The 18,566-nt window shown below is 41.7% G+C and overlaps 1 protein-coding gene across 9 annotated transcripts in view; it reads left to right on the top strand.

Annotated features, from left to right (window-relative positions):
* DROSHA (drosha ribonuclease III) overlaps positions 1-18,566 on the top strand; it is a 201,905-nt gene that overhangs the window by 133,357 nt on the left and 49,982 nt on the right. For 7 of the 9 annotated variants that reach the window (XM_045038401.1, XM_045038418.1, XM_045038426.1 and 4 more), the window contains one exon: positions 2,153-2,373. The exons of 1 other annotated variant lie outside the window; for it this stretch is intronic. In XM_045038401.1, the coding sequence (XP_044894336.1) occupies positions 2,153-2,358 (206 nt within the window). In that variant the 3' untranslated portion in view covers positions 2,359-2,373. Of the gene's footprint in view, positions 1-2,152; positions 2,374-7,440; positions 7,611-18,566 lie in introns of those variants that run through there. One more of the 9 variants, XM_045038420.1, reaches the window with a different exon arrangement.

An 18,566-nucleotide genomic window follows, 5' to 3' on the forward strand; every position in this document is an offset into this window, starting at 1 on the left:
ATCTTACAAATCACACACTCTTGCTGAGTAACACAAGGGACGTCTGTTTTTCCCCCTCTCCCTCTTTATTATTATTATTTTTTTAAATTTAATGGTTGAGGCTTGGGGGGTGGGGAGAAATTAAGCACATTAAAGATTAGTTGGAACTTGCAAGAGGCATCACAGATAAGAGCAATACAAGTAGGGGGGGTTATTGTGTTTCGTCTTTTAAAAATTGTTTCACAAAGTGATGCGGCTGAAGAAGCCACATAAAGAGAAGGGATTTTCTGGTGAACGCTTAACTGCCTGAAGAGAAAGTCCAGAGGGGCGGTGAAATCAGACCCTTGAGGCTTTTCTGCAGTGTTGTGCTAATCAGGGTTATTTTACTCGCAAAGACTTCATTTCTGCTTAAAGGAGTTGGTGGCGAAATAAGCTTTAGTTTTCTTCCAGTAGAGCGTTCCCAGGAAAGGGCACTTGTCAGAAAGTCTTCAGTGACATTCTGTCCTTGGTTCCACAGGTGGCTCGGTCATCCCCCCATTCCTCCGGGGAGTCCATTCCTCCTTAATCAAAGGGTTGTTCGATGCAGGTCATTAGCTGCGCCCTCCACTTCCTCAGTTCTGGATCCATCGCTCTTTGCAGAGCTACGTTAAATAGCTTTATTGATGTTGCAACGGTGCACCACATACCCAGCAAAAGTAAGCCGCAGACTAGGGAAAGCCCTGATAACTACTGGACAGTCCCTCCTGGAACCACAGCAAGTCTGTTTTCGTCCAGCCTGGCTCGGAGACGGACACTCCTGCCTCGCCTTTTCAGTTTTTGCAGAGCTCAGCTCCATGCACTGGGTGCCATGCACTGGCCGGTGCAAAGAAGGTTGTTCCTCTTGCTTTGATCTCTTGTCTCTGGCGTGGGCCTGGCTCCACTTTCCCATGTGTTAGAAATCCACACAGAGACACGGCGCTTGTCAGTACTGCCAGTGGGGACACGGCACCACAACAGTCCCCAGTGTCCCACGGGCCAGGAAAGCTCATAGGTCCTTTCTAACCCCACCCACGCTGCCACCCCCACCCCTGCCCCCTAGAGGGCACCTGCTGGTAGACCTCAAGGAAGAGTCCAGTGGTGAGTGCAGAGATGTGAGATGGTCTGGACAAAGCTAAGTCACACAGGAGGAGAGAAATCGAAGGCCTGGAAGGAACGTGAGGCTGCTGGGGCCTGTGGTTCTGAGAGGCAGGGAGCAACCTGACCTGAGAAAGGAAGACGGCAGCTGAGCAGAGGAGGGGCAGAGAGGGATGGGGATGGGGCCGGAGGAAAATCCGCTAGGGCATAGGAGGTCCCAAGTGCTGTGTGTTCTGCATCGCAGACTCCCTTCTCTCCCCGCCCGCCCCCAGAGCATCAGAACCCTCGATTGCTCCGTGTATACTTATTGCTCAGTAATGGAGGAGGGCAATAGAATGAATAGTGTTGAGTCCAATGCCCAGACGTCCCACACAGGGCAATGAGACCACACACGGGGCCACACTGTATCTGGGTCACATCTCCAAAGGGACTGAGGAACCAGTTTCTTCCACTGCTAGCATTTTACATCTCTTCTTCTCTCTGTCACATTCCTTTGTTTGGCCATTCCCATCCTGATCAAGTCCTAAATGGACCCATCTGCTCTTTCAGTCCCCAAGCAAACCTTAGTCTTCTCTGCCTATAGAACATCTCTCCCTTAGGGTCTCAGCACAAATAAAGTCCCTGAGTGGCATGGAAGCATTCAAATTGATGAGGACTTTTGAGTCCCTTGGATTCGAAAGCAGAATGAATGCTTTAAGACAGGAGCCAGCAGACTTTCTGTGTAAAGGGCCAAATAGTACAAATTTTAGGCTTCACAGGCCAACAGCCAAAAATCAAGAATATTAGGTAGGTACTTGTAGAATAAATTTTTACAAAATTTGTTACTGGTAAAATTAAAAACTGTAGACACTGAAATTTGAATTCCATAGTAATTTTCACATGGCACAAACATTATTCTTGATATTTTTCCAATTATTTAATATTGTAAAATCTATTCTTAGCTTGTGGGATGTATAATAATAGGTCATGGGGTAGATTCGGCCCACTTGCTGACCCCCGTTATGAGAAGTGTCACTAAAAAGGAAGGTGTACTCAAACACCCTGTTCTGTCTTTATACAGACTTGTTTGTGATGATCTGGGGAAAAACATTGGTCATCAGAACCTCGGTTCCAAAATCATTGCCTGTGATCATGACAGGTAGGCAAATGGACAGAGTTATAGAACTTCTAGTCTCCTTCCAGATAATCACCACAGGCCCAAATGCCTTTGTAATGAATGCTGGCATGTCCCTTATGTACATGGCCTTTGTCAGCTGTGGTGCTTGACACGGTGGTGGGCTTACATTTTTATGGCAATAGTGTATGGTTTTCAGAGCACTTTAACTTAAAATATCTCATCAGATCTTAACAACCCAAGGGTAGAAAGGGTGATTATCCTCATTTTATGATTGAAAAGAACCTAAAAAAACGCAAGTCTTCAAGAAGTTGTGCAGCTACCTGAGATCAGTCATCCGGTAGTGGGCAGGGATCAGACCTCAGGTGTTGCCGGGAGCAGAGGACAGAACGACAAGCACAAAGTTGGAGGTTCAGCTGAGGGCCAACAACAACAGAGAAAATAATCCTCCTAATGTTAGAAGCGGTGGTACATATATTAAGATGAAAAAAAAAAAAAAAAAAGACACTCCCTCTGAGTATTTCCAGAAATATTTAACCTTGTTTATTATAACATAGAAGCATATCTGAAGGCAAAATCTCTAAAACTGAATGAATTCAAAAGATAAAAAGAACAGTCTTCAAGGTAATAATTATACTTCCAAACACACTCCCAGGGTGCTTCTGGGGGCCAGTCCCTAGAACGTGTGTTTTGTTATTACCATATATGTTAGTCTTAAAGCAGGCAGCAAAGAGAATGTGAAGAAAATCACAGAGAACAGGTTGACCCTAAAGGAAAGCATGAATCAGGGGACACAAAGGCAATGATCATGACCCTTTCTCACAGATCTGAATGAGATCACAGAGCCGGAGACTTTAATGAGCCGCGGCAGGTTAGTGGTATAGGCTGTCCAGCTGCCCACTTATAGCTGGCTCCCTTCTGAGGAGAGGTCAAGGAAGCAGGGATGGCCTGCTGCTGCTGTCTGCTTCTATCACAGCCACGTGGTGACATCACACAAGTCCAAAGTCCTTTGAACACTGCCCTCAGGAAGTGTCACTTGGAGACAGAACTGATGCATTTAGAGGGTACTGGTTAAGAGTGAGAGCTCTGAACTTGCACTAGGGCTGGGTTCAAATCCTCAGTCCTCCCCTTACTGGCCTTGACCTTGGGGAGCTTGCCTCTGTGTTGTTCATAGTTTATAAGGGAGGATGATACAGTAGCTACATCATTGGCTTGTGGGGAGCATTAAATGAGATGATGCAAATAAAATGCCTGGCACATAGCAGGTGCACAATAAATGTGCACTATTGTTATGGGTGTTATTTATTAGGCCCAACAGCAAACCTGAAATGGCTAATGACTCTGGAGAGACAGCTCAGAGGCAGAAGAAAGAACACTGGGCTGAGATTCCAAAGACCTGGGTTGCACGTCAAATTCCGACCCTTGCAAGAGGTTAAGTAATCTGAGGAAAGCCATTCTCAGAGCCTTAGTTGCCTCATCTCAGAAATGGAGTTACTAATATCTATTTTACGGGGTCATCGGGAGGATTAAGTAAGACGGGATGCGAGATTGCTTCATATATTATTATAGAGTTTCACAAAGTGTTCATGGCAACATCTCTAAACACAGAATGTTTATACACACACACACACACACACACACACACCCCACATCTTGTTCCATAAAAGATTTGAGACGTTCTACAAACCTTAAGCAAGGCTCAAAACCCACATCAATAAAAAGAATCCACACAAAATAATGAACCATAAACCTGACTTAAAAATGAGGACTGAAGACCCAGGAATGGGTAAAAGTAGGAAATAAACATTCAAAATTATAGGTCAGTTTTTTTATCTACAATTCAAACTGAATATGCAATTTATCTCTTAAGTTTTCTGAGAGTCAGAGGGGAAAAGAGGAGAAGTGATTTACCAAAAAAAAAAAAAAAATCTCTTTCTTGCCTTCTCCTGTCCTTCCTCTCTTCCTCTCCCCTCCCACTTCCATTCTTCAAGAGAAGCAGTAATTTGCAACCTTTATTACAACCTTGTCAAGGTAAGTACTATTTATAAATGAATAAACCAAGGCTCAGAGAGGTTATTAGCTATCTTGCCTGAGATCACACAGCTAGTAGGAGGCAAGGTCAGGATTAAAGTTCAAATCCAAAGGCACCAAAGCTCTTGCTCCCTCCACTGTACTATCAGTAAAATTGTTCCACAGGAGCCTTCGTGGGCTGTAGTAGCCAAGGATGCTGTTTCCTAGAGAATTAGCTGGAGTTTTCTGCTCAACGTGTGATTCTGCAGAAAATTACTTGTGCAAGGCAAATATGCAAAAGTAAACCTTCTTGTCGCATCATTGCTGGGCCAGCAGAACCAGTTTTCATGGAGGGCATGGACTGGGGGCCCCAAGGTAAGGGGCAATTTGCTATCCTTGGGCTCATAAGTGGATTTGGCAGAGGGCACTTGCAGAGGTGTCCTCCTCAGTCAGCATTTGCTGAAGGCTTGTGTGACAAACATGAGCAAGAGCACAGAATCTCATAAGAAAGTGCTCAGAAACAAGAGAAAATTTCCGCTCAGGTCTGGATGGGGCAAGAGCAATGCAGAGCCTGTTCATCAGCAGGAAGGGAACAAGGCAGGAGGAGGAGGAGGAAAACAAAATGATTCTCAAAGTCCCAACTAGCCAAGCCTTTTATTAAGGCCTGGTAACTGATACCACCACTCCGTTGTCCAGAATTCCCAGTCATCATAAATAAATGAAGTTCAAGTTTACTATATAGTATAAAGTATATAGTTCCCACTGGTCTTTTTAATAGATCCATAAAGTCCTGAGTTAAGGAGCTCCTCTAGGCACCATCATATTGATATCTGGACTGGAGGAACCTACCCATTATTGCAGCCCAGAGTCAATGACACCTGTGATTTTAACAAGGTTTATATCTCTTCAGGTGGCTATAGATTATGTTAGCATGGATTCCAAAATGCATTTCGTGGTAGGTTCATAAAAGGGGCACTGAGTGACTGAGAGTGCAGTGTCTTCAGGCGATATTCCTACAGCAAATGTGGCATCTGGTCTCATAAGCTTTTCCCTCTAGGGTCTCTTGATCAAAGCCAAGGTCTTGGCACCTACAGTACAGCTTGGGAAGAGTTCTGCAGAAGCCAAGACCACTTGGTTCGGTTCTGTGCCTTCTGATGTCGTTTGATCAAATGATAGACTTTATGTGCCACTGGGTCATATATTCTATATAACTGTCCATCAACATCACTTTTCTAAACCTGAAGCTTTGATAAGAATTGGACAGTTGACAGTTTGGTGTTGTATTTTTAGACACTGTGTTCTTTTAAAGAGAGTTTGGCAATTGAGGATGGAATTGTGTTCTTTGGAAATAAAAAATAAACAGATGGCAATTTTATACTATTTTATGAAATGTGACTAGGCAAAATATGCTGTCTACTTGGATTGATAGTCATTGGACCATCACGTGGTGGCCAAATGCAGAAAATTAGCATATATCTTAGGAACTAGTTCTGGGGCTTTTCTGGTACTTGAAAAAAATGATTAATTAAGTCCTGAAAATTTTACACTATAGAGCATGAGAAGAAGCTTTGACCCTGTAAACTGTTGGAGCAGTTGTTACTAGTTCCCCTCAATGACCATATAAAACCTGGACAGATAACACAGTTTTGATCAAAGCAGTGTTCTGGTGAAACTGCCAGGTTGAATTAATTTAAAGATGTACTTGCTTTAGCCTCTAAATAAATGTACCTATTTTATGAGATAATTGAATATGAACCAATTAGACTTTGGACAATATCTGCCAAAAATGATTTTAGTTGGGCCCTATAATTAATTAACTGGAGGCCCTCTGAATCAGAAGGGTTTGTTTGTTATCAAATATAATTTGGAGGAATTTTGGCCACAAATCCTTGGCTCTTTTTTCTTTTTAAAGTTTATTTATTTGGAGAAAGAGCAAGGGAGCATGGGTGGGGGAGGGGCAGAGAGAGAGAGAGAATCCCAAACAGACTCTGTGTGGGCCAAGCCTGATAAGCCTAACGTGGGGCTCAAACCCAGGAACCATGAGATCATGACCTGAGCTGACGTCAAGAGTCAGACACTTAACTGACTGAACCACCCAAGCACCCCCCAGTCAGGGTGTTTTAGAGCGGGAGTTGCTATATATAGGAGAGGACCCTAAATGGAACCCTTGTCTTTAGTTTGAATGGTAAGCATTCATGGACAGGACCAGTGCAAAAAGCCATAAGGGGTAACTGAAACACACACACGCACACACATACAAATGTGAAGGAACATGTCCCAGGCTCAGCATTACCCAAATGAACTGGAATGCCACATTAGTAAGTCCAGAAGTATCTGGCTTCACAAATAAGTCAATAACCACTCTGCTGATGGGAACCTAGTTTTGAGAGTAAGGTTGTAATGGCAACATATTATTTTTCTGCCTCTTTTGTTCACACATCTTCGCCCAGTGAAGATACCAATTACGTAAGTAGAAATGAGAGTCTTTTCAAACTAGACACCCTTCAGGCACTAGAAATGAGAGCTTATCAAGGAAGGGCCTCAGGTAGATGGCAGCCTTCAGGAAACTCTGTCGTCAATAAACAAATGTTGTCTTTGTCCTTTAGAAGGCTGTGGGGTCACCAAAAGAATGTAATATTCCACTTATCTGCCTTACATCTTCCACTTCAAAATATCAACTTCAAAATACAGCTCTGACTCAGAAGTATTAAAAAGCCTCATTTAGGAAACTCTGCCCCAGATGAAGCCATGTATTTGCTTCCTCAGTTCTCTCAGATTTATTGGCTCTTCTGGGTAAGATTCTTAACAAATACATGAATCTGGCTTATCCTGCTCTTCAGATGAGAAGCAGTGTACTATGACAGGAAGAGAAAGAGAATGTCTCAATAATAGCTGGAGATGTGGTCAGAGCCAGTGAAATGTTAAGTTCAGAGTAATAACAATAAAAAATCCAATTCTAGACATGGAACCATATTTTATATAAGAATAAATTGTTGTGTATTCATGATAATAATTCTGAATTAAGACCTGGCCAAAATGCCATTTTCCAGGGCATAAAATAATAAATGTTAAAATCAACCATAAAATGTATTTGTAAGCTCAAAATAAAAATAATATTTTAGCATGAAGCAGATTTTACCATATGAAGGAAAATAAGTTTGCGCCAAAGATAGACCAAAAAATAAGAGAATAATGAAAAATGAAAAAAAATATTGGTTTAACAGGAACCACTTTCCATCAGATGTTACAGAAAGCAAACATCAGGCTTCTCACAAATCTGGATCACAGAAGCTCAAAGTGGTTTGCACACATTACTTAGAAGAGGTCACTGGCATTAGGGTTTTCACCAAGGAGGAACTGCCAGGCCACAAACCAGGAAGCTCGGGACACAACACCGCTCTTGGAAAGATGTATTTGTGCGAAGAGGGGCCTGCACAAGTGAAACATGGGCATGAAGCCAGCAGCACCATGGAATTGCCTGGGGGTGGTACAGGATGTGCTGGGGGTGTGCTGAGTGGAAACCAGTTGTATAAATATACAAGATCAAGTATATGTGTTTGTGAACATTTAGAGGGGAACCAAGTCAGCATAAGGAAAGCAGTGCAGGTAGACAAAGCCTCTTCTTCCTCCTCCTCATGTTCACGCATCAGCAAGGGCTAGAGGAGTTCATTTGAAGGTGTAAGAGTTAAATTGGGATCACACCTGACAGCCCCTGTTTTTGCTCTGTGATGAGAGAGTAGAAATCAGGGGCCACGTTTAGTTTTATCTGTTTTTGAATCTGGAAATGTATGCTCCATTTCTGAAAGATTTTCATTAAAATACATCTAAAATAATAAAATTTGATCTTTACAGAGGTAATACTGTATAGTGGTTATATTTCTGACAAAACAAGTTCAAGTTCTGGCTTTGCTTCTTATTAGCTATATGACCCCAGGCAAATTTTAAATACCTTTACTAGCTGCATGACCCCCAGGAAAGTTTTAAATACCTTATCTTTAAAAAAAAATAAGAAATAGGACATATCAAAATGACAAATACCATTGGCAGAGGTGTGGTTGAGAATACCTGTGTCCCACTTGAGGGGCATCACTAGTGACCCCATCATTTGCCAATTTCTATGATTCTGAAGACTCATGGTTAGTGTGTGTCATGTCCTTCCCATTGCTCATCTAACTTGTGGGGGAGAGTTCACAAATGAGATGGAGTAATTGGAGGGAGCAATGAAGAAACTGGAATTTGATCTGAATCCTGAAGGAGGGGACAGAGTTAGGAGAAGCAGAAGATAAGTCCCCACCTGACCATGGAATTTATAGAGGCTGCCAAAGCAACTCTTCTCCTGTGGGCAGAAGACATTGTTTCTTTCTGCTGTTTCTCAGAATTCTCATCCTCGTTCAGTCTCAGCTTTCCAAGGAAAAGGCCAGAAAGCACAACAATTATACTCAGAGAGACCTCAGGCTGCATGAGAAATAAAGACCATTTCCTGTTGATTTCCTATTAATTCAGCCACACCTAGATTCTCAGAGTAGAGCTGTTTGGAGAGTAGGCATGGCTGAGAGTGTTTCTTGAGGTTAGGCTGAAAGTGGACAACCTTCTACTCTGTTTTTCTTCTTCCATTATGGGGTCTAAAGGGCCTCCACTTTGCCTCCTGCCTCCATGTTCTTTGAGTTCATCTGTCCTTTCATTGTCCATAATCTTGAATGCTGCTGCCAGAATCAACAGAAACAGGAGGCAGCTGGGCCTTTCAGACCCAGTCAGGCACAGTCTTCAGCTCCTACCAGTGGATGGACGTGTGAGAATCTGGGCTGCCTAGAGCCTCTCCATTCTTGGGGAATGCCTGGTGGTTTTCCATGACTCTGTTCACATCCTGGAACTCATGTCTGATGACCCGGTCACCTCTGGTCTGAACCCATGACTTTGGCCATGGAAAATCCATGGTGTCACAGTGCTTAGCAAGTGGCTCCTTTGTTGCTGGCCAAGGTGCTGATCATGTGGGAGGCAGAACTCCAGTCTTCCTGCCAATGCAACTCCTGCAAGGGAATGGAGCTGGAAACTTGTCCTGATTGGATGACCCAGTAACATCCTGCTACTTGGGAGGGGCAGTTATCACTACATTTCTGGGGTCTCCAGTGGCAATTCCCTCTTCAGCTGGGATTGGGGAGGGAGAGAGGGGGATAAGTGCTTTAAAGGCAACACATTCAGCAAGAGCAGTTTTATTTTGGGTAGGATGAGGTGGAGGATGAGGAGCTTGGGGTTAAGGTTCAGGAGACGGTTGGGAAGGACCATAGAGACTACCAAGGCAGCAAAAGAGGCTAAAGGATGGGATAAGGCAGAGGTGGAAGACAGGGGTCAGGGGATGGGGCCAGTAGGGCTTAATCCTGGACAATGGCAGAAAAACCTATAGTGACTAGGAGGAGCATCAGGGCTGGGAGTGGAGTACTTGGCTAGGAAGAATCTTTGAGATTTTGCAATATAATACATGACAGAGAGTCCCAGGGAGGGACAATTGGGGAAAGGAAACAGCAGAAAGGAAAAAAAAAAAAAAAAAAAAAGCCTTTTGAGGGCATCTCCTCCCATAGGAGAAGAGTTGTTTTTGGCAGCCTCTATAAATTCTAGCTGGCCAGGTGGGACCCCTGCTGTAATATTAGGTGGGGATTTATCCTCTACCCTCTCTCTCTCTCTCTAAGTGCATAATAGCTATCCGAACTGTTACTCATAAGGCAAAATCCTTGTTTTCAAAGAGTTTACAATTCAGCTGGTGATATATCATGTTCACTCAATGGAGGGTTAAATAAAAACCTAGCAGTACAGAATAAAGTGACATGGTATTCAGAATGAATGGATGTTCTAAAAAGAAAGAGTTCACAAATGAGATGGAGTGATTGGAGGAGGAAACATGGAGAAACTGGAATTTGATCTGAATATTGAAGTAAGGGGCAAGCCTTGGAGAGGTAGTCGTTGGAAGAGCGGGGTTTTAGGTGGGAAGAATATACTATGGCAGAATTGAGGAAGGCATTTTATCAGGAAAAATACAGTAGGCTGGCTAGGGTGGAAACTATATGAAGGGGGAAAATGAAAGATGCTTGGATAGCAAGGAGGCCACAGTGATGTACCCTTCCAAGAACATGGAGGAAAGAAGGCTGTCAATACATAATGTGCCAGAGCTGAGATATGCCAGGTTACCTTAAACATCAAGCTGTATTTTTGGCCTAGAGGATTGTACTGTAACAAGATAAAATATATAAAGTTAACACATATAAAGAAAATAATCAGAAAAAGTAGAGTTAGCCAAACAAATGAGATTTGGACATCCTCATCAAAGTCTGTCTGAGTTTTGTACCCAAATGATTTCTAGTCTTCTGGTCTTATTGGTAAGAGCATCACATGGGCAGATGTCAGCATCAGAAGGCTTGAGTAGCTATTCAATTAGATGAACAAATAAATGATTGAATGATCTTATTAAATATTCAATTAATCTGATTCTTCTTTTTTTCTTCTCTTTTCATACTCACCAAGCATTCTTTTGATTATAACTTAGCACTTCTTTTATATTTGCCTGCAAAGAGACAATGACTGATCATAGACATTTTAGCCTCTACCACAAGAATTTCCAGTGTAAAATAAATCTTCTTGTTTCCTACATTATACTCATGAGTTTGGCTAATGGAAAAGATCCCCTTTTGGTTTCTGAGGCTATCAGACGCTGGATGGTGGTCAATTTGCTGGCACAAAAATATCTTTGTGTGAGGTTTCTTGAGGATAACCTTGCCATGGTTGAGTAAGTGCTGTTTGCAGCATGATTATGAAGGGTCTTAAGTGCCAGCATGATGAGTATTGAGTTTATTCTGTAGGCATTTGGGTGTGGTTCAGGTTAGTGAATGCTTACTGACCACTTGCTTTGGGAGAGGCATGCTTCTTGGGGGAGGAAAGCCTCAATTAATAGTCTCTGTGGAATCCATGGTATAGTAGGGAAGGCAGCTCCTCACAAAACCATTTATGATGAACATTTCAGATAAAGGTAGAAAGTAGACTTCAGGAAGGAAGTGGCATTCAAACTGGGCCTAAAAGAGGAAGGATAATTTTAGCTGGCAGAACTAAGGGAAAGGCCATTTTAAGATGTGGGAGCAACGTTTTAAGATGTGAGGGGAAATGACAAAAACCCCTCGTGCCTGAAGATGGGTGATGAATATCGAGAGGAGAAAGGTTGGGTGAAGCAGAGATGACCTTGACCAATGGGCTATCTTGTAATGGTGGTTTGTGACCAGACAAGTGATGCAAATGGATTTTATTTATTTAAGAAAAAAGTTAAAGTATTGTGAATAATGAATTGAAAAGGACATTTGGGAAGAGAAATATACATTATAAGACCGTGTTATGTATCAGGTGAAAGATGGAGAAAAGCCTGAACTACAGATATAAAGGGAATACAGTGGGAGTAGAAGGAAAAAGGCAGGTTTCAGGGCAGAGTTTTTAATATAGTGGCCGAGGGGCTTCTACAAGCCCTACAGGTGACCTAAGGGGATGCATGAACCTCAAAAGCTGTGTATCAAGTTTTGTGGGAGTGCAAGTGTGAATCTGGGGAGAGGATTCTGTTAGCCCATATCCCCTAACAAGCAGATGCCAACATGCTGTAAAACATTTAAGAATTTTTGTAGGGAAAATGCCTGTGGGAGAAAGCTGGGAGGGAATTGACAGAGGCTGGGAGAGCCCTCAGCGAAGGAAAGCAGGAAAAAAGTTTTGGTGGAAGACTTGTAGAATGCCCTGCCATCGAAAGAAGGTTCAGCAAAGCCATGGACAAATCCTCCAGCCAACTTACTGGAGAGAGGAGTCCCTACTCTCCCAGGAATGGCTGTGCCTGAATATCCCTGCCATGCTTAGTAATTTTCTGTGAACGGCCTGTCAGAAGCATAGCTGGGGCACAAATGCAACAGCTCTGTTTCCAAGCACAGAAGCTGTGGTGCTTTTCACTGGCACTTCTGCAGCTGGAGACCTGAGAGGTTCATTCTCAACACCACCACCAAGGCACACAGCTTTTATTGGATTCCCAAGGAGGTTCATACCAAAATAGGGTTAAAACATTACCTTTTAGAACATTTTGAGGTAAAGCTAATAATATATGCAGGTAATTTTCTGCATACTAGGAGAATGGTGGTGCCATTGCCTAATGCATGATGTGCAGGATGAGGCACAGTGCAAGAAAATGTGTTGTTTCTACCACGTTGTGTTTGAGATGCTATTGAGAGCCCATTCAATATCTGCTGAGCAAGCAGAAGTCTCAGGTGGCACAGGCTCAGCTGTAACTCTCTGAAAGACAGTGTTCATGTAATAACTGAAGTGACAATGGAGACAAGAGACACAAATGAGTTTCCTTCAGGAAGAGTGTAGATTGAACAGAGCAGAGGGTCAAATGTTTTTGTTTTAGATGGAGGTATTGAGCTATAATTGTCCTCACACATGGTTGAGAGAAGCCAGGATAAGAGTGAAAAGGAGTGGTCCAAAAGGGAAGAGATAATCACTAAAGAACTTGTATCCTAAAAGCAGTGAGGACAGGCTCTAAAAAATAGTGGTGTTGTCAAAAATGCCCAATACTACCAGAATATTAAGCTGGAAGAGGTCCAAGGAAGAGAGTCATATTTTAAGAAGAAAAGAATCATGGAATAGAGACCTCGTGTTATCACTATATTAGCTCTGTGTTTGGTATCTCTGCATTTTTGTGAAGAACTGTTCATGACATTCAATCCCTTCTCAACTCTAAACCAGAATAAAGTGGGTACAGTCAGGAAGGAGGCTAGAAGAATCAGGTTTTATCCCCCTAAAATGAATGGTGCTCTTCTTTAAGTTTATTTATTCTGAGAGAGAGTGCGCAAGTGGGGAGGGGGCAGAGAGAGAGGTTGGGAATCCCAAGCGGGCACCACAGGGTCAGTGCAGAGCCCAACATGGACTTGATCCCACAAACTGTGAGATCATGACCTGAGCTAAAATCAAGAGTTGGTCGCTCAACCAACTGAGCCACCCAGGCACCCCTATTTGTGTATGTCTGAGGCATTTTTTTCTTTTCTGTGTCTTGAGAAGTTGTCACTCAAATCCCACAAAAGAAAAACTAAATAGTACCTAATGCATGTACTTTATATTAGATATTTTAGACCTACTACTGTATATTTGCTTTTGAATGATGATGATAGCATTAAAAAATAGATGATTGATATCATCTTTTATTGAATTCATTTTTGAAAAATGTATTTTCTAGTTGAAGATACCTTTCCCTGTGTCTTGTTGGCACTAGAAACTTACACTATTGTCTGATAGTTCAGAAAAGCTTCTCAGTGCCAGTTACATATTCACATTGTTTGATGACCAAGGCTCGATTTCTATAAAGCGTAAGTGTGTGGAGGGTTGATTCAAGCATTGTCTATTTGATCGACATGTCTTTTTTTTTTTTTTTTTTTTTTTTTTTTTTTTTTTTTTTTTTTTTTTTGGCAAGATGGTAGTTTTTCTTTTCTCCACCACTCAGTGTCCTCTATATAAAGATCCACATGACTCATTTACTTGATTTTTGTTCTGGGAATATTTTATTTCTAGTGTGAAATATATACTTTTAACGTTTTAGGAAATACAAACTTTGTAATATAACCTCTTTCCGTTTTCCTCTTATTGCTAGAGCATTACTTGATACTTAATTGTAATATGGTTTAATCTTAGTCCTAGGAAGGTGACTTCTAGAGAAGTGCTTGGTAATATATACTTGGTGAATTACTGAATGAATGGATTAGTTCCTTTTGATCAACTCAGCCCTGTTTCTGCAATAAGTGTCATATTTTACATTATGCTTCAGCTTGTAAATTACTTTGGGTTATCTCAGAAGTAGACTGAGAATTAATCTTGAATTCAATCTATAAAACAAGCAAACTGCACCTACAAAAAAAAGAAGAAAATGAGTTTCTTTGATTTTTTTCACCACTTAATGTCATATAATGTCATCTGTAAGAGTACAACCAATGTTGGTTTCATTTTTAAGGAAGGTCAAGAAGAAAAGTCACCATTTTTGGTTAATACTTTGAGTTGATTCAAAGAAATACGGGCATGGGAGTAGCATTGTCTTTGAAGTCAGATAGATTATATAAAACTTGCTAATGCTGTAACCTTGGAAAGCTAAATGGCTTCTTTCAACTTCAGCTTCTTTGTAAAACTGAGGCAATAATGCCAACTATCTCCTAGGGTGGCTTATGAATTAAATGAGATAAAATATGGGAAGCCCTGTACATATGATCAGACAAAGTTAAGTGTTCAGAAGACTTCAGATCCCTCCCTTCTTTTCCTGTGAGCATCACTACAAGCAGAAATTCAATTATGGGAGAAGAAAGGCAATCAAGGAACACTCAACTTTCCTTGCTGTTATAAATCAAGAACATATTTATGAATTATATTTTAGCGTGCTTGCCAGAGAAAATGAAAACAACAAACAGAAAATGCAGGTACAAAATCTCACTCTTCTCTTGTATTGTCCTGGCTGTAAAATGTCTATGGGTATTTTTTGTTTGGCATTTAAAATCTGGTGTTTCTGAGTCCTACGAGGAAGCCCACAAACCACTCACTCTGCTTCAAGTATTGACATTCCTGTGAAGAACTGGTATTTTTTATAGGATTATTACTCGTCATGACTGAAGTTCAATAGATAAATTAAAAACACAGCCACTCTTCAGCCCTGGAAGTGACTCACTTCTCAAGTAATGCTCTGCGTTTGCTTCAAGATGGGCTTAAAGATGCCCTGAATCAGAAATGCTCATTGTCAAAGTGGCCTCTGGACCGTTCCCAGAAGAATTTGTGGGTTGTCTAATAGAACTGCACAGGCATTTGGCCCGGCGCTTTCTGGAGCTTGTCCTGCAAATTCCTGTAATTTGCACCAGGTCACTTGTTATCCATTTTAGCTGACTGAACAGTTTGAATCATGAGTGTGAAAAGGCAATAGTTAGCAGAGACCTTCCAGGAATGTGCTGTTGCCATCCTGATCATGTCTAAGCAGGGCCATGAACTACAACAAGCTCTTCACTTTGCAGACACACACACACACACACACACACACACACACACACACACACACCACTCTTTCAGAATAATTATCAGTTGCTGTGAAAACTAACTTACAACAAGAATCTGCAAAAAAAAGAAAAAGAAAGAAAGAAAGAAAGAAAGAAAGAAAGAAAGAAAGAAAGAAAGAAAGAAAGAAAGAGAGGAAGGAAGGAAGGAAGGAAGGAAGGAAGGAAGGAAGGAAGAAAGGAAGGAAGAAAGAAAGAAATCTAAGCCTGACTGGAAAATTCTTCAACTAACTGAAAGCAAACACTTTTAAACTCGAATGGGTCTCCAGCCTTGTTTTGGATATTTTCAGTGTTCTTTTTAGATTGATTAGAGCTTAAACAGTTCAGTGTTGTTCTCTATGTACATTGCAAACGTGGTGTTCAGGTAGTTATTTTCCAGTTTAGCGTTTCACTAATAGTCTGTTATTTTCCGCCTAGGTTGCTTTGTGACAGTCTCATGCAGAATTTCCTCTTCTGTGGTCTTTTCTCTTTTAGATATGTCTTATTATCCATTAAAGAGTAATGAGATAAATAGGTGCCATCAAGTTACTACAGGGAATAAGTGCCTAGCGCAACCTTGCAAATAAGTAGTTGCTCTCTCACCTGGAGAGCTTTAAGATATGTCCATGCTGGAGACATTTTAAAGGGCTGACTTAAAAAAAATCTTTACTTAGTACTGCATCTATACTGTTCTCATAGGAGCTTTGTTAAAACTCTACTTATCATGAATATACGTGGGTGTTTATAGAAGAAAGAAAGTGAATATGAAATGATTTTCCTGTTGGGCATGTTTCAGGCAGGTTGTGAAACACAGAAATGACCAGAGATTCTAGATTTCTGAAGGGGAAACCAGTCACTCAGCTTAGAGCCCTGAGGAATGGTGGTTGAAGGCAGAGGTGCTCTGACTAGAAGAGCTGTTTGCTGCAGCCACCAGGGCAGCAGACACTCCCTGGGCTTTTATTGCAGGAAGGAGGGCGTGTAGCCCCTACCCAGGACCTGACCCTCTAGGGTGGGAGGAATGCATCTGTGGCTCCCTGTGCAGTGTTTGGTATAAGGGATGAGGCCAACTGCCGGCTGGGCTTTCTACATCCTGTGTTGTCAGGCGGTGCTTCATTAGAGTAGGAGGTAGAATGGTCCACCTACAATTCCAGACAACATTCTTTGCTTCCTCTGTAAGTGTCCTATAGTGTTGCCACGTGGTCTGTGCCATCCTCTGACCTCCGTGTTCCATGGTTAGTGTCCAATACTCACATTCCTTCCTAGTTAAATTTGTGAAATGGACTTTGGAAGCTGGAATAACTCAGATTACAGTCCCAGAAACTTAAAAATAATTATTCAGAAAATCTCTTACATCGCCTCTATCTATCTGAATGTCATGGGAATTCAAATTTAGAGTTTCTCCTAAAATCAGTCCTAATGTTCATGTTGCTGTAGTAACATTGCTAATGAAAGAGAGTTTCCATGAGATCCATTTGTCAAACTCTGTTCAATTACAAGGGCTGGATTTATAAGCTTCATAGACTACTTCAACGTTATTCCTCCTCTGCAACTTCCTGTTGGCATCAAACTTCCAGGCAACTTCCAGGCAGGCATCAAACTATGTAGCTGGATGAAAAGTTAATAAAATACTATGACAGATAGGCTAACTATATGGGGCAAATTAGAAAGATCATGGTCATTATTGTATATAGCCAGTATTTTCTTTGTTGAGTTCATATAAGCTCTTTGGGCCAAATTTTTCCAAATCCTGCCCTTAGCCATGATATAAAGACAGATGCCATCAAACTCCCCAGTCCAGAAAAAAATTATACATTCAAATTTCTGGAGCTTTGGTAAATTAAATCCCAATCTCAGATTTTGACTTTGACCCCATTCTCAGTTTGATATTACTAGTTAGCGTGTGATGCATTCTTTTGGAAACGATATGCCGGAGTATGATAGGATATACTCTGTGAAGTTATGCGCTTCAGTTTTAAGATGGAATATTTAACACATGTTTGTCTTTTCACAGTTCCCAAAAACCACTGGGGAAAAAAGGACAGAAGTAGTTAACCCATAGTGAGAAGACCAAGATAAGGGGAAAAAGGGTGGGTCACCAATGGATAATCAAGTTCAGTGAATTTCTAGGAATGAAACTATGAGGAATGAAGGAAGCCCAGAACATGCCATGGGAGGTAGCAGTGCAAATGGGAGCCAAGAACCTTGAAGAGACGCCAGGTTCTGCATCAAACCAGGAGTTAAAACAGGAGTAAAGGCCACTAGTCAAAGATAATCTTATGGAACAACTGCACAGGTGGGTCCCACAGTTCTGTATGTAGGCTAGGACTTACCTGTAAGCCAAACTAACCAACCAACCAACCAACCACCCAATCCAAACCAACCAACCAATCAGTAAAAGCAGAGGGCTATTTTCTAAAACAAATATGAACTCTGAGAAAAAGTCAAGGTCCCAGGTGTGTTGGTGCCTAGAGTAGACCTCTCTTCATTTGGCCTTTGGCTGACTTACAGCCTAACAGAAGCTGACCTTTCACTCACTGTAAAGTAAAACTGGCAGCTGACTCATCTCATCCATGTGAACAGACTTCCCAATCAGAATTCCTCAGAAAAGGAGAGGGCCTTTGAGGATATAGATCTATTTAAGCAACAACAAAGGAAAGCCACACCAGCCACTCTGGTTTCTGTTGTCAAATATGAATTTACATTATGAGTCATAGGACAAAATAGGATGAACTATCAGTCATAGGACAAAAACCAGTTGCATGGAAAAGAAAGACCAAGTAACCTGTATCAGCTAGAATGCATTCAAGTGTGAGTGACAGAAAACCCAAGTAAAATGGACTTGAGCAAGGAGGATATTTATTTTCTCATATAAAGAAAAATCTGGAGATGGGAAGATTCTTTTTTTTAAGTTTTTTTTTTAAGTTTATTTATTTATTTTGAGAGAGTGAGCACAAGTTGGGGAGGGGCAGAGAGAGAGGGAGAAAGACAGAATCCCAAGCAGGCTCTGCACTGGCAGCAGAGAGCACGACACGAGCTTCAAATCCAGGAACCATGAGACAAATACCTGAGCCGAAGTCGACTTCTTCGCTGAATGAACCACCGAGGTACCCCTAAATTTTTTTTTAATGCTTATTTATTTTTGAGGGAAAGTGAGCCAGAGAGGGGCAGAGAGAGAGAGACAGAGGAAGACAGACAGGCTCAGTGCTTCCAGTGAAAAGCCTGACGCAGGGGCTCGAGCCCACAAACCACGAGATCATGACCTGAGCCAAAGTTGGACACTC

Source organism: Felis catus, chromosome A1 (assembly GCF_018350175.1).
Source record: "Felis catus isolate Fca126 chromosome A1, F.catus_Fca126_mat1.0, whole genome shotgun sequence".
NCBI lineage: Eukaryota > Metazoa > Chordata > Mammalia > Carnivora > Felidae > Felis > Felis catus.